This window comes from Panthera leo, chromosome B2 (assembly GCF_018350215.1).
Source record: "Panthera leo isolate Ple1 chromosome B2, P.leo_Ple1_pat1.1, whole genome shotgun sequence".
In the NCBI taxonomy this organism is placed as follows: Eukaryota; Metazoa; Chordata; class Mammalia; order Carnivora; family Felidae; genus Panthera; species Panthera leo.
Window position 1 is genome coordinate 29,299,762 of NC_056683.1, and position 21,531 is coordinate 29,321,292.

Genomic DNA, 21,531 nt, shown 5'->3' on the forward strand with positions numbered 1-21,531 from the left:
GGCCCTCCGCTCTCTGTCTTCAGGACCCTCAACCCACCCCCATCTCCCAGTAGTCCTGGAGAACCTAGGTGTCCAGACCCTCGCCCCCAGCTCACAGACTCAAGGCAGCGGCCCATGACTCAGGCCCCTCCAGGGACTTGGAGAGGAAGCAGCAGCTGCTGCGAGCCGGGCCCGCCCTTCCCATCTCCTGCCGCTCCTCCCCACGCTTTTGCCTCCCCCCCGCCCCCCACCCCGACAGCCTTTGTTACTGCGGGGTCCAGGGCCGCCACCAGGCTGCGGTGGGTCTGTGGAGAGCCGGGGCGGCTGGAGAAGTGCTCAGAAGCCAACGACTTTGGAAACTGGTTCCCCCACCAGAGCCAATGCCCCACTCTCTAGCTTCATCCTGTCTTCCATGGGTCCCCTGGTCTGCAGTGGGAAAATTGGGGAATTTGGAGGAAGGGGGACCAGGGAGATGGGGGTGGGTCTGCCGGAGTGGTCGCCGCCCAGCTGTCGCCAGAGGGCGCGGTGGCTGCCCAGACTCGAGTTTGGCGTGCCCTGGCTCCGCTTGCCTTCCGTCCCAAAGTTAGCCCTCCGGCTAGAGAAGACACTGACAGACTACATGGCATATGTAGAAAAAAAAGGCTGAATTTTATTTTTCTGCTGCGCGTGTTCCTCGGGAGAACAGAAGAGCGGAAGGATCCTCTCAACTAGGTTAGAGGACAGAGCCAGGGGCAGGGCCTTAAGAGGCCAGTGGGGCAGGCACTACCATCAAACCTGCAGACTCTGCTCCTAGGAAGGGAAGCTGGAGGAGAAGGGGATCCCTGAGGCACAGAATCAAGTAACAGTGGGAGAGAAGTGGTCAGGCCCACCCTTCTTCCTTTATAAGGAGGTTCTTGAGGCAGGTGGGTGGGAGGGGAAGGGGGGGATCAAGCCCTAAACTGTGAGGAGACATAAGTTTCCCACCTCCTTTTCTTGGCTGGTGAGAAGAAGATCTTGGAGGTCCAGTGGTTGAAACTCAAAATTTAGGGTATGGAGCTGGGCCCAAGAAGTGGAGGCTCAAACAAGGGAAGGGACAGCCCCTTCAGTCCATAGATTTGGGCCTCTGGTCTGAAGCAGCCAGGGCCTGGATGTTAAAGGAGAGGAAGTTCAGGGCTTGGAACCAGGCTAGCTCTTCACTCAGCCTCACCTTCCTGGGGCCGGGAGAGCAGGTTGAGTTTTCTTTGTAACTGGGCCCGGAGGTAGCGGAGGTCTTGCTGGTCAAGTCCGTGAGCCAGGCCCAGGTAGAGTGTAAGGAGGAGAGCAAGGAGGAGGCGGTCAGTGCCCAGAGTGGGCACCACCCACAGCACTGTCAGCAACTCCACACAGACTGGGTGGCGCAAGTGGGAGAAGAGTCTCAGAGCCCGGGGAGACTTCAGGGCCAGAGGCTCACCCAGCCCCAGCACATGGTAGTATACCTAGGAGGGAGAACAGCTTAGAAATGAAGTCAAACCCTTTTTGCAACTTAGCCACCTCTTTCCTCCCTTTGGAGGAAACTTCCCCTTCTATAACTCAGGCCCAAGAACCACCCTTCTGAGACTTGGACTCCTGATTCTCATCTCTGCTAGGCCCAGGAGGCCTATGGTTTCTGACCTTTGAGGGAAAGCTGAGGGGAGACTCTCTTATAAGAAAAGGAAGTAGGTGAGGGAGTTGAAAGAAGAGGAAGGTGGAAGAGCATGGGAGGAGGAGGAGGAGGGAAATCCTTGAAAGGGAAAGAGGCATTCTAGAGGGAATCAGAGGTCTCAGGTAGGAATCTGGGAGCCTCACCTGTTTGAGGCCCATGAGCTCGGCGTAGTCAAAGACGAGAAGGATGCTGAAGATGAGGAGCCAGGCTATGACGTGGAGCACAAAGCAGAGGAGGGGCACCCAGGTGGCCCATGGCTCAGCTCGAGCCTCCCACAACACAGGGCCTCTGGGTACAGGTTCCCAGTACCGCATCACCAACTGGGAAAGGATGAGGGGCTGGGTATCTCAGCAGCCTACCCTTGAAAGACCTAGACCCAGAGGCTGCCCCCACCCCAGGCTGGCCTGCAGTTCTCCCCACCTCTACCATGAGCATCATAAACAAAAATTCACCATGTGGAGCATGCTAGGTGGGGTCCCAAGGATGTAAGGATAACCTGTATCTACCCTGAGGACTTAAGAGAACAGATGGGGGTGACCAGATAGGTACATAAAGTAGCCTGTGCCAAGCACACACTGAGAAAACAAATGTGTACTAACTGGGAAGCCTCCTCTTGAGACCTCAGGAAGTGATTCTGAAGAAAGGGTAGGACTGAAAGAGGTGTCACCAAAGGGATCTCAAGCAGAACAACATGAACAAAGTTGCAAAGGTGAGAATGCACATATGGTGCTTGGGGAATGAGGAATGGTACACCATTCTTGATAAGAAGAAGGATATGTGCTGTGGAGGAATGGAAGCTGAGATTAGAGTCCTAAACAACCTAAATTCCCCTAAACCCACATTTTATCAGAAGGCTAAGGTCCTTGCCCCTTCAACTGAGGGCACCCTTCTCACAGATTGTTTCCCTTGGGGACTCAGTGGCCAAGGCCTCATACCTGCAATGCCAGGGCAGTGCATGCCACGTACAGTGACCTCTGAAGAACCCCAAAATATCGAGACATCCACGCCTTCACTGTCTCAGTTGCCATGAGGCTGTGCTGCCCCACAAATAGTATCAGGAGACCCAGATCCCAAGCCAGGGGGGCAAGGATGCTGCAGTCCTGCAGAGCAGCCAGCCATCCTTGGCGGGCATCTAGGGGGAGTTCAAGAAGGGGACAAAAGATCAAGAAAGTTTCAGGAAACACCCCCTACCCTAATCTCCTCTTGGGGGTCCCAGGCCATGTCCTTTAATGCTTTCACGAGCCTTAATGCTTCCTCTCCTGGTTTTTCCCATATCGCTTTTCCATTCTCTGCCCTTTCCCTTTTCCCCAGGCCTCCTTCAGAGTGGGGAGGAGGATTCCTTCAATCACAAAAGGCTTGGCTGGAGAGGCCACCATTGGACTGATCCTCGTGTTTTCGGTACTCCAAATGTGCCCTCTTTTTAACACTCCCCTCTCCATAGTCCTCTCTACAAAAGCACTTTCCTTTCCTCTGCTTCTTATCGCCTTTTCCCTCCCCACTCAGTCCTAACTCTTCCGCCTCTCCAAACCGCTAATCCCTGAGTTCCTAATTTAGCCCTCCGGTCAGCCCTGAAGCTTCTCGGGCTTTCAAGGTTCTAGTTCCCTCTCCCGGACTTCCCCTGTCATTTGTCTCGAAGCCCCGCCCTCCCTCGCTCTCGTCCGGCTCCACCTCCAGCCACAGAGCTCGTCCTCGATCCCTTCCGCTCACCCGGACCCCCAGGCTCCGGGAGCCCTCCAAGAAGTGGCCGAAGAGAGGTAAAGCGCACGAACTCCACTCCGGTGCCAAAAGCCAGGATGAAAGAGGCGAGGGCAGCAGGGACCAGGAGCAGAGTTGGGGCCATGGCGACACTCGGAGGGGTTGAGAAAAGGGCGGGTATGGGATTCCCGCGGCCGCAGGCCCCGCCCCCGCCCCCACCTCCAGCCTGGGGTCCTGCCCAGGAAGGCGTGGCCCCTTCGCGCCGCTGCCTCGGCGTGCGTTCTCCGCGCGCTTTTTTTCCACACTGTCCCTAGGGCGGGTCCCGGCGCCTTGACTGAGCCTGCGGTCGCCGCGTCATAGAAGGGAATGTTAGAATTCTGAGTGACAAGTGGAAACGTAGCTGCTCTGCAGCCACTCGTGTGGGTTGAGTCGCAGCTCGGCTAGTTGTCTCATCTAAAATGAAGACAGTTCGTTCGTTTCTTTCAGGGTTCTTGTAGAAAACGAGAATTATAAACCCCCTTTTCTGTAACCTTAGCCACTAAACATAGCCAAAGTCAGAGGTTACAAAGCGTCGGTTAACACTTCAAATAGGAAACGGTGAGAGAACGGAAGACTGTTGACCGAGGCTGAAAACCCAAAGGTCTGAATCACCTATTGTATCTTGTTAAAAAGTTAGTGACCATTTTACCATAAAGTAAATTAATGTTTATTCTGTAACTTATTCTCTCCACTTGCCAAGGACAGAGAATTTCTCTGTAACACTTAGATTATTTCTAATAATGCCAAAGGCTGTTGATCTATAATCATGAGAATAACAATGTTAAATATTTGTGATAGAAAATTTTGTGTTGTAAACTTTGTAGTAGGTTAATTTTACCCAAGCTTGTGATAATTATGACTTTACTCTGCAAGCTCATAAGCCTGACCACCATCCACGAGTCAGAAACCGCTAAGATCTTTTGTCTGAATTTTTTCCTTCAGACCTGTTTGTAATACCTACAGAATAACATATTTGAAAAGCAAAGTAAAAATAAGGTTTTCCTCCATCTGAATTAAACATCATGTTGCTAAGGACCTAGTCACAGTACCTAGGACCATAGCAGGGACCTTAGAACATCATGTAGCGAAATCCTTCAGCTTACAGACATAAGAATATAAAGAAAATTGACGAAGATGAGAACTAAGTTGCTGCTAGTCCTGTGGGCTCATGGATGAGAAAATTGCCAGGCAGCATCCCACAGCCTTTACTTTCCTTCTGTTGGAGGATCAGTACTCCCACCCTCCTCTGAATCAGTGCTGTTGTAAACTATACCAGTCTTATGTTTTCCCTCCAGATGCACCCTTCACCCTTCTTGTTCAAGGTTGTCCCGAATGGACTAAATCAATGAAAATCACAGCTTTTATTGAGGAAGCCCTCTCTGCATAACTGCTCTCTCCTCTCAACCTTTTGGACTTAGAGGTGGTCACAATAGAGCTGTGAGTACTAGGGTACTGTAACATTATGATTTCTCTACACTCTCCCAACTTCCTTGTCATTTTCACTGTATTAAACTCTCTCCAATTATCCTAATTTGACTGTGCTGTTATTTCCTGCTAGGACCCTGATAGAAATACATTATTTGTACTACTATAGTATTCACTGGAAGTGTAAGAAAAGATCTCTATTCTCCAGAAGTTTAAACTGGGGCACTTCAATGTCACTAAGTCAAGGTGCAGATGAGTGCTAAAATGGGAGTATAGAGACAGCTAGTACTGTAAGGCGTCCCATGAACCTCAAGGCCATAGACAGTTTTACACAGTACAAGATTCTGAGTGTGCAAGGGGACTAATATTTATTTGGGTCCTACTGTGCTGACAGCTCAGAGCCTGGAGCCTGCTTCAGATTCTGTCTCCCTCTCTCTGCCCTTCCCCCCCTTGCGCGTGTGTGCTCTCTCTCTCTCAAAAATAAATAAACATTAAAAAAGAGAGACATGTTTATATGTTTAAAAGTCAGCAGTAGTGGCAAAGCTCATGCTCTTTCTACTACACCAAAGTTTTACAAACTTAAGTATAATTTACTTGCAGAAAAGCCACTAACTAATCACCCATCTTTGTCATTAAAGTGAAATTCACATAACATAAAAACAACTATTTTAAAGAGAACAATCCAGTGACATTTAATACAATTCATAATGTGTGCAATCACCATCTCTATCTAGTTCCAAAGCGTTTTTATCATCCCAAAATAAAACCCTATACCCATTAAGCAGTCACTCCCCATTTCCCCCTTCTCCCAGCTGCTGACAACCACTACTCTACTCTGTCTCTATGAATTTACCTATTCCAAGTATTTCATGTAGGTGGAATCATCCCAGGCGACTTTGTGTCTGGCTTCTTTCACTTAGTATAATGCTTTTGAGGTTCATTCTCAAAACATTGTAGCAAGAATCAATACTTCATCTCCTTTTATGGCTGAATAATATTCTGTTGTGTGGATATGCCACATTTGTTTATTCACCTGTTAATGAACATTTTTCTTTTCACCTTTTGGCTCTAATGAAGTATAGATATGAACATCTGTGTACAAGTATTTGTTTCAACATGTGTTTTAAGTCTTTTGGGTGCACACCTACTAGTGGAATTACTGGGTCTTTTGGTAATTCTCTGTCTAATTTTTTAGAAATTGTCAGATTGTTTACCACAGCAGCTGAACCATTTTATATTCCCACCAGCAATATGTGATAAGGGTTCCAATTTCTCCACATCATTGAAATCAACCAACTTTTAAACTTTAAATTTAAGGGGCACCTGGATGGCTCAATTGGTGGAACATGCAACTCTTGATCTTGGGGTTGTGAGTTTAAGCCCCACAGTGGGTGTAGAGCTTACTTTAAAGACAAAAATAAACAAATACATAAATAAGATGTAAGATTATAAATAAATAATACATAAATTTAAGATGTTTAAAAAAAACCTGCACTACACCATAAGGCACAGAGTGAATATTTATTTATCACAGAAATTAAACGTAAGCTCTAATTTTATAAATACTGGAAAAGCAGGCCAGAAAAGTGCAAAGATCTGCTCAAAGTCAAAACTAAAGAACACTTCTAACAAGATGGGGTGAGGAGAGAGGAAAATATTTTAGTAGCATTCCATACCTCCAACCTCAAATTTACTTACTCCAAGCATCCCTTCAAGTTCTTGACACTAAAATTGTTTCTACTCTCTTTCAGAGGATGAATAAGAATCCCAGTCAAAGAGGGAGAGAGATGGCTTCCAAACAGGAGGCAGGACACCATGTGTGCCACACAGAAGTAAGTACATCAGTCCTGCTAAGGGCAGCCACTTATGATATCTGAGAATGGGATTACCCAACTCTAAGTGGCCATTTGAGAAATCTGTGTCTCATCAGGTGACCCAGCTGCCTCCCACTCCTTGTGTCTCAATCTAAACACTGAGTGACCACTGACATGCTCCAACTCCTGGGCTGTAGTGTCTTTGTGGAGATGGTAAATAGACCTGAATAGCTTATAGGAGGCCCCTCCCTTCTCAAAGATGGGAGGGGTCTCTGCCTCAGTTTCCCCTTCTAGAGAGCAGAGGGCTCTGGCTGTCCCCCACTGATATCATTATGGAACCCCAGCTGGGGTCCCTATTCAGTGCTGACTCCCCCCTCCTAGCAGCTGCTCTCTTCCAAACACACCCCTCCTCCTGCTGCCCCAGCCCTTGACACTGGCTGGCCTTCTCCCCCACACACAGGCCACGAGATGGGCTCCTGAGACCCTCCCCCAGCAAAGGGCTGCCTGCAGCTCATTCTGGAGAGAGAGAGCAGGCAAAAACTTGGACTGGCAGATAGAGGCCTGGGGAGTCAGAGTGCCTCAGTTTCCTCCTCAATAGCAACTGAGTATTTATAGTATCTGAAAGCAGGCTTGATACTTGATGGCACAAATGTAGACTTCATCTCCTTTCCCGCTTCCTGCAGGAAGCAGGATGGGGGCAGGTAGCACCTGGTAGGCAGGATGGTTTGCCCCTCCCTCCTCCATCCCTTCTGGAAGTTTTGGGGCCTTAGTGCCTGCAACAGCCAGCCTTGGGCAAATAAAAGACTAGGTTGTTTACTAAAAAAAAAAAAAAAAAAAAAAAAAGAAACAGAAAAAAAACAAACTGTGGCTAAAATCTCACTATCTTTTTGTTTATCCATAAGCCTTTTTAGCCCCACCCATGTTCCAAGACAAATCAGGTCAGTATACCCCAATTCTTTCTAAAGCCCTAGGTTCTTTCTTCCAAATCTTTTCTAACACTTTATTTACTGGTCTGGGAGGGAAAACAGTAAGTACTGTGGTGATGTTTTCACGAGGATGACATTTCCAAAGTGGAGAGGATGAAGGCCTCTGGCTTGGCTTCCTGCTTCAGCACTCCTGTCAGCAGGAACTCAGGTGAGAGAATGGGCAGCCCAACCCGAAATGGAATAGAGCATCGAGAGAAGTCCTGGGAGCATGTAATCACAACTCTCTGAGGCTGGGAAAGACAGAGAGCAAAGACAAAGTCATGGGTGAAAAACAATCCTAGAAATAGGTTTGGAGTCCACAAATCAGTTTCAGCATCAGTTGGTTAAGCCTCCAACTTTGGCTCAGGTCATGATCTCACAGTTCGTGGGTTTGAGCCCCACCTCAGGCTCTGTGTTGACAGCTGAGAGCCTGGAGCCAGCTTCAGATTCTGTCTCTTTCTGCCCCTACCCTGCTTGCACTGTGTCTCTCTCTCTCTCAAAAATAAATAAACATTAAAAAAGTTTTTTTAAATAACCATTAAAAAAAAAGGAGATTGCAATTGTGGCAATACTTGGACCTCATCTGAATCTTGACTTGAATTATAAAGACACATTTTTGGCCAATTGGAAAAATCTGACTAATGGACTCTGAGAAAATGACAAGAAACTATTGTTAATTTTGTTATGGATCAATAATGGCATTGTGATTATGTAAACAAACATACATCATTTCTTACAGAAGTATACTTTAAGTATGTAAGGGGAAATAATATGATGCTTGTAGTTTCCTTTAAGATACTTCAGCAAAGGGGCGCCTGGGTGGCTAGGTCAGTAAAGCATCTGACTCTTGGTTTCAGCCCATGACATGATCTCATGGTTTGTGAGTCTGAGCCCCGCATCAGGCTCTGTGCAGAGCCTGCTTGGGATGATCTGTCTCCCCTCTCTTTCTGCCCCTACCTTGCTCATACTCTTTCAAAATAAATAAACTTTAAAAAACTTTTTTTTAAGTACTTCAGCAAAGAAAAAAAAAGGGATAAATGCAGACGATGTAGCAAAATCTAAGCTACCTTGTTAAATCTGAGTGACTGATATGTGGAGGTTCATTGATATATGGAAGTTCTCTCTCCCTTTGTGTATATTTAAAATATTAAAAATGCAAAATAAAAATCCATTTGGAATCAGCAAACCTCTCCTACATTCCTATCCCTTTATATACCACAGAGCTTACCCCCACCCTCTCACTACTCTGTGTTTCTATCCATACCAGTATTCTCCAAACTTTTCCCATTCCAGCCACCTCTTTAACTGCCACCTCACTAGACCCAAAACATACCACCCATACCTTATAGGAGCGGGGCATGCTGGGTAGGACAGTGCCTCCACAGCAGCTGATGATCTCTCCCATTTGAGGTGGTGGTGGCTGGACTCCTGGGGTCACATAGATCTCATAGCCCTGAGCAGAAGAAAACAGTGAAGACCATAGATGTATGCACTGAGAGCCCATGAACAGCTGGAGAGCCTCAGGAAGGAGGCCTGAAACATGGGGTAGAAGACAGCCTCTCACCTCTAGCAACCTTCTCTCCCGAGCCCGGCTCAGGGCATCTCGAAGGCTGAAGCCAAAGTTCTTCTCCTGCTCAGGATCAGCCACCACATATTCATCCGGGGGCAAGAAGCAACCAGCCTTGCGGGACTAAGGATAGCAGCAGTGAGCATCAAAGCTCAGCCCAGCCTACCACCCAGCTCTTCTGCTTAGCATGTGGACGGAGCTTATGAAATGTTCTTTGAATTAAGCTTTCTGCCTCATTCACCTCCCTTGTCTTCCTTTACCCTCTTTCCCCTCACTACTTTCTAGAGCATCATGTGAGCAGTCTTCTGCCATCAATATCTCTGCTGGTGTGCTATCACCTCCTGGCCTCTCACCTGGTGCAGCCAGTCCAGGGAGAGGATGGGGATCCCCCGCCCCAGGGCACACAGGAACTTGACCGTGCGGCGGACTCGATCAGTCACCAGGTGGGAAGCCTCTGCCACTGAGCTGGCCAGACTCCCACCCAGGGCCAGCACCGCCCGTTCTCCACGGGCATCCACCACACCTGTGAAGAGTACCTGTGGAGGGAGTTAGCCTAAGCTGGTCACGGCAACCCACGCCATCAGTGTCTATCTCTGAACCCCTAAGTCTCCTCCCATCCTCCCATGTCTGTCTCCCACCAAGCCCCAGGCCCCTTCTCTCCTACTTTGGGTGCTGTGGACTCTTGGTTAGGTTTGACCCGCCGAAGGCTGCGGCTTGGGATTCCCCTGGGCTCCTCCTCTGTTTGGTCTCTCTTTCTCTTGCCTGGTCCTGGAATCACTGCAACCTGGGATTGAGAAAGATCTTGCTGGGAGTTTCTGAGCCTCCAAGCCCTTTCCTAGCTTCATGGCCCCAGCCCTCACCTCACCTTATCCTTCCTTGGGCTCTCTGCTGAATCTTCTTCCTCTTTGTGGAGGGACACGGTCTTCTGTTGGAGCCGTTTTTGAAGTGGGGGTGAATCCACAGTAGCCAAAGGCCTCTTGCGGCTCTGAGAGGGCTTAGACTGGGGCTCTGGGGTGAACTCAGATCTGCCTGATGCCTCTACCTTTTGGATCTGGGTAGCATGAGTGGGGGCCTCAGGAAGCTGGGCAAGAGCAGGCTCGGGAATGGTCCTAAGAGACTCCACTGCTCTCACTGCTCGTCTTTGGTTCTTTGAGGATCGAGAGTTAGGTTCAGGGGGTGCAGAGTGGGGCTCATGGACAATGGGAGCTGTGAAGGACCCATGCTTCCTTGTGGCCCTCCGCTTACTGCTGCAGTTGGCTTGAGGGATGGGCTCAGGGGGAACAGGCTGGCCTATGGGGTCAGGATTCTGGGACTCAGGGGTGGTAAGAACTGGCACAGCACTTACTGTAGACCTTAGTGTCTTACCCTGACCACCCTCAGCTATAGCCTTAGGGGTGACCAGTTGATCTATGGGGTTGAGAGATTCAAGGTCAGAGGCTGTAGATTCAATTGGTTGGGGGATCTTGACAGAGGACCTATGTATCCTTCCCCGAGTGGCCCGAAATGTAGGCTCAGGGGTGACAGGCTGATCTGTGGAGATGGAAGGCTGGAGCTCAGAGGCTGTGGGGACAACTGGCTCAGGGGTCTTGACTGAGGACCTTTGTGTCCTGCCCCGAGTGGCCCGAGGTGTGAGTTTGGGAGTGACAGGCTCGTCTGTGGGGGTGGAAGCCTGGAGCTCAGGGACTGTGGGGACAACTGGTTTGGGGGTCTTGCTAGAAGACCTGGGTGTCCTGCCCTGAGATTTACGTTTGGGGGTGACAGACTGGCCTTTGGGGGTGGTAGGCTGGAGCTCAGGGGCTGTGGGAACAGTTGGTTCATGGGTCTTGACAAAAGACCTGGATGTCCTGCGCTGAGATGTGGGTTTGGGGGTGACAGACTGGTCTGTGGGGATGGAAGACTGGACTTCAGGAGCTGTTGGGACAACTAGCTCAGGAATCTTGACAGAAGACCTAGGTATCGTGCTATGAGTGGCCCCAGATGTGGGCTCAGTGAGGACAGACTGGTCTTTGGAGGTGGTAGGCTGGAGTTCAGGGGCCGTGGGGACAGTTGATTCAGGAGGGATCTTGACAGAGGACCCACGTGTCCTGCCTCGAGTGACTCGAGATGTGGGCTCAGGGGTGATAGGCTGGTCTTTGGAAGTAGAAGGCTGGGGCTCAGGGGCTGTGGGGACAATTGCTTTGGGAGTCTTGACACAAGACCTACGTGCCCTGCCCTGAGTAGCCCCAGATACAGACTCAGTGATGACAAACTGGCCTTTGGAGGTGGAAGGCTGGAGCTGAGAGGCTGTGGAAATAACCGGTTCAGGGGTTTTTACAAATTTATGTGTCCTGTCCTGAGATATGAGCTCAGGAGTGACAGACTGGTCTTTAGAGGTGGAAGGCTCAACATCAGGGGCTGTAGGGACAACTAGTTCAGGGGCCTTGACAGAGAACCTTTGTGTCCTACCCCGAGTGATCCGCGATGTGGGCTCAGGGGTGACAGGCTGGTCTTTGGAAATGGAAGGCTGGAGCTCAGGGGCTGTGGGGACAACCAGTTCAGGGGTCTTCACAGAGGACCTACGTCTCCTGCCCCGAGTGACCTGAGATGTGGGCTCAGCACTGAGGGGTTGGTCTGTGGGAATGGCAGTATGAGGTTCAAGGGCTACAGAAGAAACTGGAGAGGGTGTCTTCCTGGAGGACCCTCGGAGCCTGACTTTGGGTTTTGGCAAGGGAGTCTCTGGAACTTTCTGATTCCTGTTTTGCCTGGTCCTGGGAATGGGCTCTAAAGAAGATGGAGAGGAAGAACAGAAGGGCTGAGGCACAGGATGTTTTTGACTCTGAAAGAGGAGGGGGTTTTGGTGTGGGGCTGAAGCTTCAGGTACTGCAGGAGGCTGACAAGCATCTGTGGATTCCTGATCACCCTGAGGAGAAATAGAAGCAAGTGAGGGAGGAAGAGGCAGAAAGAAGAAAGACAGTACTTGAATACTGTTCTTGATACTTGTTTATGGTTAGACTGTGTTCCTGGCATTTCACTTGTCTATGACCTCCCTTCCTAAGACTGGAAACTTCCTGGGGAGGGAGCAGTCCTCGTTCCCACAGACCCCGCCTCATGCTAGAATAGTGTTCTCCATAGATGGATGATGGCAATAAGAGGATGGTTGGAAAAAAGAGGGAAAAGACACAAAAAAAATGGATATTCTGAGTTAGGTACAGGGAGACAGAACTTGAAAAACAGATACAGAAAATGACAGGTGCCAAGGGAAAGGGAAAGAAACCAACTAAGGAGTGGTGACAACAGATTAAAACTGGGAAGACAGAGAAAGGAGTAGATTGGAGCAAGGTCAGGGGAAGGAACAGTGGAATAGGAGGAGGCAGAAACAGCAGCTCTCACCCCGAAGGCCTTCTCAGCAGGTGGCACCTCACAAGTCAAGTGGCCTAGACAGAAAGTAAAAACAAGTGTAGCTGAAGTCTAAGCAGTCAGTCACTTGGGGGTTGATTAGCACGAAGGCTAACCTGGAGTTCCCCTTTGTCTTCACTTACCTCTCTGCTGCCTCCTGGGGTTCATTGGGACTCCCTCTCCTCCACCTGACTGGCTCCCAGAAGCTACTGAGGCTGAAGCAAGTCCCTGATGACCGCCTGTCCCTGTTTCAAGCTCTAGTGTTGGACTGGAGGCTTGCCCTTCCTGGTCCTGGCTCCCTTTCTCAGTCTCCCCTCTCTGTGGGCCTCTCTCCAGTATTACTTCCGGTACCTCAACTCCTAATCCATTTGGCTCACCCTCTCTCTCTAGTACTAGTTTCTCTGTTTCTCTCTCAAATATTTCTCTTGCAAGAATCTGCTTTTCTATCTCTTTCTCTTGTATTTCCCTGGTTATCTCAATTTCTATGTTCAAACTCTCCATATTTCTTTTAATACTTGCAATTTTCACCTTTTGGTCAGACTCTTGTCCTTGAGTATCTCTAGCTAACACCTGTATCCCTCTGGTTAACTCTTCTTCTCCTATCACATCTTCTTGTTCTCCTGATGGCAGGTTCTCAGTTTCCCTGTCCAATGGTCCTCTCTCAGGGGCCACCCCCTCTGCTGCTTCTCTTGGTATCCCCATGTCTTTCTCCATAGTCTGCATCCCTTTGTCCTGAATCCCCAATGGCTCTATGTGAACTGGGCTTCCTGGATTTTGGCCTTGTGGTATTGTCCAAGGTGTAGAGAGGCAGGATCCATGGGCATCAAGAGGAGCAACAATGGGCTCGGGCTCAGGGGCCTCAGACTCTCTCGGACAGAATGGCTGTGTTGCCAAGACCTCCCACGGCTCATCCAAGGTACCTGGAAGGAGAGAGGGAGAGAGAGAGATACAGATTGAAAATGTAACAGGTTGAGAAAAGATTAAGATAAATTCATGAATAATAAACCTAAATGGATTATTAAAGGAAAGTTGGGAATAAGGAGGACAGTTATAACATTTAGTATTTCTCTAAAAAATAAGACCCCATACACGTACATAAATTCTCATAGGAGTGCCTGGGTGGCTCAGTTGGTTAAGCATCCAACTTTGGCTTAGGTCATGATCTTGTGGTTCATGAGCTCAAGCCCCACATCAGGCTCTCTGCTGTCAGCACAGAGCCCGCTTCGGATCCTCTATCCCCCTCTCTCACTGCCCCTCTCCAGCTCGTTCTCTCTCAAAATAAATAAATAAAGTTAAAAAAAAAAAGTTCTCATAGCAGCCTCTTTAAAAATGAGGGAGGGGCGCCTGGGTGGCTCAGTTGGTTAAGTGTCCGGCTTGATTTCAGCTCAGGTAATGATCTCATGATTCGGGATATTGAGCCTTGCATCAGGCTCTGCATTGACAACGAGAGCCTGCTGGGGATTCTTTCTCTCTCCCTCTCTCAAATAAATAAATAAACTTAAAAAAAAAAATTTAAAAAGATGATGGAGATGGAGAAACATCAGCAAAAGTCAAACAATATGAAAAAAGCATGTAGAGGGAGAAAGCAATGATGCCAAGTTAGGGGCATGAAAGACAGAATAGCTTATACCTGTATCCTGGAAGCTACGGCAGGAAGGACCAGGCTCTTGGGGTAGAGTAACCAGAAACGCCTGGGTGGCTTCATCCTCCATGCTCTGGGCTGTTGCACAAGAAAAGCCAACTCAAGCACAGCTCCTCCACAGAACTCCAGGGTCCCATTCCTGGTTTCTTGCCTCACCCATGCTAGCTTTCACAACCTTCAAGGACCACCATTTTGGGCTCCCAGGTCCCACCTGCACCAACATCCACATGACATGGATGTCCTCACCTTCCAGATTCTGATTGTCTCTCTCCACAAAGCACTGAGTAGCCTGTAGGTCCAGGTCTTCAGAATCTGGTGGAGGAAGAATAGAGGATAGATAATAAAAACTCTACCTGACCCTTAATTCCTTACTCTCTCTACCATTTTCTCCCTAACCCAAATCCTTCTGCAATGGACCAAATGTGTGTATCCCCCAAATTCATATGCTGAAATATAATTTCCAATGTGAGTTTATTAGGAGGTGGGGCCTTAGGGAGATGATTAGTACATAAGAATAGAACACACGTAAATGGGACTAGTACCCTTAAAAAGAGACCCCAGAGGGGCGCCTGGGTGGCTCAGTCGGTTAAGCATCCGACTTTGGCTCAGGTCATGATCTCGCGGTCCATGAGTTTGAGCCCCGTGTCGGGCTCTGTGCTGACAGCTCAGAGCCTGGAGCCCATTTCAGATTCTGTGTCTCCCTCTCTCTCTGCCCCTCCCCCGTTCATGCTCTGTCTCTCTCTGTCTCAAAAATAAATAAACGTTAAAAAAAAAAAAATTAAAAAAAAAAAAAAAGAGAGACCCCAGAGAGTTCCCTTGTGCCCTCTGCCATGTGAGGACATAGTAAGAACACAGCTGCCTATGAACAAGGAAGCAAGTCTTTACCAGAACATGACCAATCTGGCATTTTGATCTTAGACTTACCAGCCTTCACAACTGTGTGAAAAATAAATTTCTGTTATTTATAAGCCACCAGTATTCTGTTATTGCAGCCCAAATGGACTAAGATACTCTATAAGCATTCTTTCTTTTAGGGGTCAAGGGAGAAGGCCAGCACTTACCACCGTGGTTGTCTCCAGAGTCCTGGGTCCTGTCCATATGTGGTTCTCTCTCCCTTTCTATGGAGGTCTGGGTTCCCTCTCTCTGTGGCTGGATGGATTTCCCTGAAGTGCCTGTGACCACCAGATCATTAATGTCCTCCCTCGAGACAGGGAGGTGATCCTGCTCCACCTGTGACACAAGTGACCCACCCTGGGCCCTCGCCTCAAGATCTCTCTTGTGCTCAAGAACAGTTACAGCCCTCTTTGCCCCAGCATCCTCTTCTGCTGGAAGCTGGCTCTTTCTTATATCTGCCACCACTGAAGCTGCTAAGGATATGCCCTCCACATCTGTCTCACAGTCCCCAGATGGAGGTTGGGCTTCCTCTAGATGCATCACAGGCAGCTTTGCTTGGCCCTCTTCTACTTCCACATCTGTTTGATCTGTCCATACCACAGGCACCTGATGCTTCTCCACAAGTATAACAGCTGACCCTGGTGGGACTTTCTCCTTCACTTGTATGTTGATGTCCACTGTGGCAGAGGCTTGGCTTCTCTCCAGATGGACCCCAAGTGAGCTCTTATCTTTGTCCACCCCTAGATCACTGTTTTGGGGAGGAGGTTGCCTGTTTTCTGAATATGCCTGGTCTGTGTGACCCTTGAAAACAGTTCCTCTCTTTTCCATTGGGAGCCCCTCCTCCTCCATGTCTGTGTCGCTGTCTCTCCCAGTAGAGGTTTGGTTTTGCTCCAGAAGGGCCACAGGTTGGGCCCTGTCCTCTTCCAAATCTGTATCTCTGTTCCATGTAGTGGCTCGGCTCTCTTTCAGATGTGCCAAAGCGAGTGCTGCTAAGACTTCTTTCTCACCATCTGTATTGCTGTCAATCACCACAGAGGCTTGGCTTCTCTCTAGAGGGACTGCCAGCTGGATCTCACCTTCCCCCACATCTGTATCATTACCAGTTGGGCTCTCCTGTAGATGTACCAAGGCATGTGTCCGAGGACTCTCTGTACTAATTCCATGGAAGATTTGCCTCTTCTTCATAGGAACTACAGCTGGGGTTGCAGGGATCTCTTCTTCTTCCACATCAGTATCACTGTCTATGAAGTCAGAAGGCTGAGCCCTTTCCAAATGGACCACAGCAGGCCTTCCTGGAGGCCTGCTCTCATCATCCACATCTGTGTCACTGTCTTCCCCAGTAGGTTGGTTCCTCTCCAGTATCACCCCAAGTGAAACCACCCCATTCCTTGCATCCCTTTCAACTTCTGTGTCATTGTTTCTCTCTTTTACTGAACACTGATTCTTTTCAAGCTGGATTTCAGTTGCCATAGCTGTAGACTGTTTTGTCTCTGTAGTGGAGCCTCCTCTGGCAGTTGAGGAGGCCTCTCCTGATGCTGGATGTTGACTTTCTTCCTCATCTGTGTCACTGTCCAGGTTGAATACAAAAGGTGGCCCAGGGCCATCTGGGGCAGGGGAAGGCCCCTCTTCATCACTGTGAAGGGAACAGAAAGGAAAGAATCTAAAGCATGTTTCCCAAGAAGGAATATTCTACTCAACAGGGAGCTCCCTGAGAGCAGACACAAGGCAGTAGCTGTTTTTTTCTCTCCAGCAATTAGTTCTCTACTTGGCACGTCAGGTTAATGAAAGTTCAGCTGAGCAAAAGACTATGTGCAATTCCCCGGCCCCACTTTCATGATAATCATCTCTCAGAGATGGATCCTATAGCCCTGGTTCCTCCTCCTTTTGAAGACTCAAGTATCTGGTCTTCTGCACTCACCTCTCTGGAACCACTGCAGCTAGAGGGCAGGTTCTTGGTTCTTTCACCACACACCTTTCTGAAGGAGAATCTATAAAGAATAGAAAGGAGTAAGTTGACTATTTTAAACTCACCATCCCCATCTTCTCACCCACCCTCCCAATACACAAACATACCTACTTCCTCCTCTGAGTCCTCAGCCAACAGGAGTCCCTGGGGTTGAGTTCGTCCCTGTACCCTGGGTGTCTCTTCTATAGTTAGAGGGCCCCGGGAAACAAAGGGCAGGGGAACATTCAGGCGATGGTACTGGCAGGGCAAGTCAGCAAAGAGAATCAACTCCTGGTCCCTCAGCCGATGACTCACCCCTGGGCTTAGGACCTTAGGAGGCCTTAGGACTTGAGTACCATTGAGGCTGCCACAATCTTGAAGGACAGGTGCCTTGTCCCAGGCCAAGATTTCAATCACTGCATGTTGTTTGGAGATGGATGAAAAGGGCAGGGTCACAGAGCAATCAGGCATTCGGCCTACCATATTCTTCCCGAGATACAGAGGGAAATCTAAGAATTAGAGAGGTAGATAGATTAAGGCCAGAGTCTTGGCCTGCTATCAGGAAAATATTCCTGTTAAGTACCCCACTACTAACTCAAGGTCTCCACATACATAAGAAAATAAAGGCTGTAGTACACCTAAGTATTGAAGAATATAAGCAATGTTATTCATTGTCAATATCCATCCATCCATATTGGGTTTTTTTCTATTGTGGTAAAATATATGTTAAAATTTACCATGTAACCATTTTTAAGTGTACAGTTCAGGGGCATTAAGTACACTCACATTGTTGTGCAACCATCACCACCATCCATTTCCAGACTATGCTCAATTTCTATCTGAATCTCTTCACTTTCTCCTACCAAAGTAAAATTGAGCCCATTGAGTCCAGGGCACTTGCCTGGAACAATCAACTCAATCAGCCCCCTCTTCTCCATTCCCAGTGAAAAACATTTTCAGATCTCCTTGAAATATATATAAGCTTCTTGCAACCTTCCAACTACCTCCCCATAAAAATAAGGGGCCTGTGTCAGTACTCGAGCATCTAATAACCTCTGACCTTTTTCTGGTCCATGGGCACTACTGAAGATATGCAGTCGTCCTACGGGCTCCAAGCTACACCCCAAGGATTCACTGGGTATCTCTTTCTCCTCCTCTTCCTCAACCTCCCAGTTAATAGCTTGGGTGTCTTCCATGACCTGGGAAAGAAACACATTATCATCATCTCTATCACAACATTTAAAAAATATTTGTGATGGTTAGTGAGTTGGAGCTCAACATTGGGCTCTATGCTGTCAGCACAAAGCCAGCTTTGAATCCTCTGTCCCCCTCTCTCTCTGCCCTTCCCCCACTTACACACATGCACATGCTCTCCCTCTCTCAAAACTAAATAAAAATTTGTGACTATGATAAAAAATAAATATTGGTGGGGGATAAATATTACAAGGTCCCAAGTACACAAATATATACAAACACACGTGCTTACGTACAGAGACAAACATTTTCAGAAACAATGTTTGCCTTAGGATATACAATATACTGATAGTTTTCATTCCCGTTCTCTATTTTTTAAATGCTGATTTGCAACACACAGTTTGAAAAAAAAACATTTCAAAGGGAGCCAAATTATGCTAAGCATCAACTATGTGTTGGGCATTGTGTTATATGTCAGGCATAGCAGACATAGGAGGCATGCATTTAGGAAAGTAATGCTAAAAATATTAAATGAGTTGCTCAGAATAACATAGCAAGTAGGTGGAAAGGACAAGAATAAATATGCTTCTGGAGGCAAAGCCCATGGTTTTTACACTTTACCAGAACATCTCAGTATGATCAGAGTAAACTTCAAAGAATCCTAACAGCTGATATACATACATGCTTGCTATGTGTGAAGCACTGCTCTAGTTACTTTATATCTATCTACCTATCTCTATATATGTACATATATACATATAAGTACATATATTTATATATACAGATTCAGTCCTCACAAGAATCTTGTAAACAACTATTACTACATTCTATTTCTCGGATTAGGAAACTGCAACATACATGGGTTCAAGAACTTGCCCAAGATCACCAAGATACTGTCCATCCTCTGTTTAACATTTGGTGGCTTTTCATGCCCACAGAATAAAGTAAAATCTCAACTCCATAGCAAGACCTTCCATGATCTGAACCTCAGGTCCTACAATGTATGCTCCCCTCCCCCAAAGCCTATGGTTCAGCCATATGGACCTTCTCCCCAATTTCCCAACACAGTTCCTGTTGTCTCCCACACCTGCATGCTTTAGCCAGTACCTTGGCCCTTAACTCCTAGTTTTCTGATCCAACTCCTACCCATGATTTATGATTCAGTTCAAATGTCACTTCCAACAAAGCCTTTCCTGGAGTCTTCCCTGCTTTCTGGTGTTCTTTGTGTACCCACATGTTCCACAGTGGTCAGTAAACTTGTCTTTCCCCTAACCTTTCTCACTATATTGTAACCAGTACTTTCCATTTCTGCCTTCACACACCCTCTCGAGAACTGGACCAGCAGAACTGTGTCTTTTCCCCTAGGGCACACCATATTCGCTCGACAGTACCTATTGTGTACCTGGTACTGTTCAAACCAAACATAAAATTAACCCTGCCCTCCTGTTGAAAGGGGATGAAAACTCAAAACAGGAAGGGTGGAACTCACTTAGAAGGATGCCATCCCAGAGGTTAATTGTTGACAGGGAAAGTAGGACGCGTCCATGGGGACAGTGCTAACTCCGTCCTTAAGACTGGAGGATTCGGCGGGAGCCCGGGACCCTTGGCTCCAATCCAGTGGACCACCATCTTTGATCCCTACCCCAGTGGGTTCCCTCCAGGCCCAATGTCTCATACCTAAACTCGGGGAGGAGCGTCAAGTAAGGATGAGTATTACAATCCGAGAAGCAAACTTCCAAGTATCCTCCGCCCAGTCGCACCCAAGGCACGCCCCTCCCGCCCTCCGGGAGAACAAAGATGGCACCCGAGGAGTCGTGGGAGAGGCCCCCAGAACTCACCTACTTTGAGTCCCCGCGCGCGCCACCAGTAACGGCCACGACCCAGTGGCGCTAGAGCTCGTGCCGGGAGGGAGCCGATTCGCTGATTGGCTCCTGCTGCTGTCTTTCACAGCCCTGCTGCGCGACGATTGACGAAGCTCCCAACGCCGAGACACAAAGCCCCGCCCCCACCCTTAACAGCTTCAAGGGGCTGCTTCTCCCGGGAACCCGAAATCGGTTGAGGGAGGCGGCAATCGGAGGTTGCTCTGTGCGCACAGAATCGCGCACCTCGATTGGACAGCTCCGAGGCACAACCCACCACCGCTTCACCACCCACCGCCCACTTCCCGCGTAGATTTCCAAACCGCAACCACAGAGTCTGGCTGCCGCCGGCGGATAGAGGGGCTTACCATAGTCATTGCCGGATGCGTTTACTGCAACCAGAGAGCCCTTCCCCGGTCCTCCGAGACATGGAGTCCGCTGACTCATGAGAAATGAAAATGAGGTGTGGGTTGCAGTCGTGGCTGGAGGCTGCAGTTTGGAGAACGGCCCGTAGGCGTGGCGCTTGAGGACTCCCTCATGGAACTTCATTTCCTTCTGATTTGGCTTTTTTAGTAGAAGTCATGTCTGTTGCTCCCTGAGAATACATCCCTGATGGACATTTGGAGGTCATTTTCCTAAGGATCCGTAGGCGAAGAGAGAGAACTGTTTTGTTAACTATCTTAAAGGTTGACCAAGGTCTTTCAAGAGGTGTAGAAAGGATGATAAAATCATCTATTTCATGATCTCATACTAAGAGGAGAAGAGAATAGTAACAATTCGATATGTGTATAATTTAGGGAGTCTTTTTGCATTCTTTATCTCACTTTCTTCCGACCACAACAATCAAATAAGGAGAAGTAGATTTTACAGAAGGAATTGAAGGTCTGCGCGGACCTCCCGAGGTTCCTACAGCTAATGTTAGGTAGAGACAACTTGAAACAAGTCCTCTAATTCTAAATTCTGAGCCCTCCCCACTACCACAAAATAACTGCTTTCATGGTGATCATGCTCCAAAACATGAAATATTCTCTTTTTAGTGGGTAGAGGGGGTCTTATACAACTTGATGTTTATTTTTTTAGGTGAGGAGAAATGTGTTGAATGGATTGTGAATGATCTTGTTGTCCCATATTGTTACAGTGCTTACCACACTCCATTGTTTACACACTTCCCATCAAATTGCAAGATCCTGAAGACCCGGGAGCTAATTTTTACTCTTTTTGTATCCGTAGCTTCTGGTTTGTTGGATACCTAGTTTCTATCAAACGAATTAACCCCTAAGAAGAGGCATGCTACCCTGACTTGAGCCCATCCAATTTTCTCCCATCAGCTCCCCTCTTTTGTTTCAATCCTGAGGCTTTTGAAAGATTGCAATGACCAGCCACCTAGTCAGTGAATTCAGCAAACTGAAAAACAGTTCCACTGAAGTGTCTAGAGAGGCAGGCTGGAAGACACTAAAATTCTACCACGCACTTCATCT

General features: G+C 48.1%; 2 protein-coding genes and 1 long non-coding RNA gene across 9 annotated transcripts; 1 reads left to right on the plus strand and 2 right to left on the minus strand.

Moving 5' to 3' along the window:
* Positions 1-604: 604 nt before the first annotated feature.
* NRM (nurim) lies at positions 605-3,615 on the minus strand. 2 transcript variants are annotated; one of them, XM_042938152.1, is made up of 4 exons: positions 3,347-3,615; positions 2,575-2,771; positions 1,783-1,959; positions 605-1,433 (listed from the first exon to the last, which is right to left on the minus strand). In XM_042938152.1, exons 1-4 carry the CDS (start codon positions 3,477-3,479, stop codon positions 1,152-1,154), a joined length of 789 nt encoding a protein of 262 aa, XP_042794086.1. In that variant the 5' UTR covers positions 3,480-3,615; the 3' UTR covers positions 605-1,151. The 2 variants fall into 2 exon arrangements, with proteins under 2 accessions (XP_042794086.1, XP_042794088.1); XM_042938154.1 differs by lacking the exon at positions 1,783-1,959.
* A 121-nt stretch (positions 3,616-3,736) lies between these two features.
* LOC122219657 lies at positions 3,737-6,795 on the plus strand. The gene is made up of 3 exons (XR_006202506.1): positions 3,737-3,974; positions 4,669-4,810; positions 6,550-6,795. It is a non-coding gene; the product is annotated as an uncharacterized LOC122219657 (long non-coding RNA).
* MDC1 (mediator of DNA damage checkpoint 1) lies at positions 6,301-20,317 on the minus strand. 6 transcript variants are annotated; one of them, XM_042938146.1, is made up of 15 exons: positions 20,033-20,317; positions 18,061-18,199; positions 17,129-17,509; positions 16,974-17,043; positions 15,223-16,688; positions 14,408-14,473; positions 14,150-14,239; positions 12,663-13,439; positions 12,514-12,557; positions 10,010-12,043; positions 9,809-9,928; positions 9,498-9,680; positions 9,142-9,267; positions 8,920-9,030; positions 6,301-7,828 (listed from the first exon to the last, which is right to left on the minus strand). In XM_042938146.1, the coding sequence occupies exons 2-15, from the start codon at positions 18,194-18,196 to the stop codon at positions 7,661-7,663; spliced, it is 5,772 nt and encodes a 1,923-aa protein (XP_042794080.1). In that variant the 5' UTR covers positions 18,197-18,199; positions 20,033-20,317; the 3' UTR covers positions 6,301-7,660. The 6 variants fall into 6 exon arrangements, with proteins under 6 accessions (XP_042794080.1, XP_042794079.1, XP_042794081.1 ...); XM_042938145.1 differs by lacking the exon at positions 20,033-20,317 and adding an exon at positions 19,872-20,016; XM_042938147.1 differs by lacking the exon at positions 20,033-20,317 and adding an exon at positions 19,684-19,832.
* Between the last annotated feature and the right edge of the window lie 1,214 nt (positions 20,318-21,531).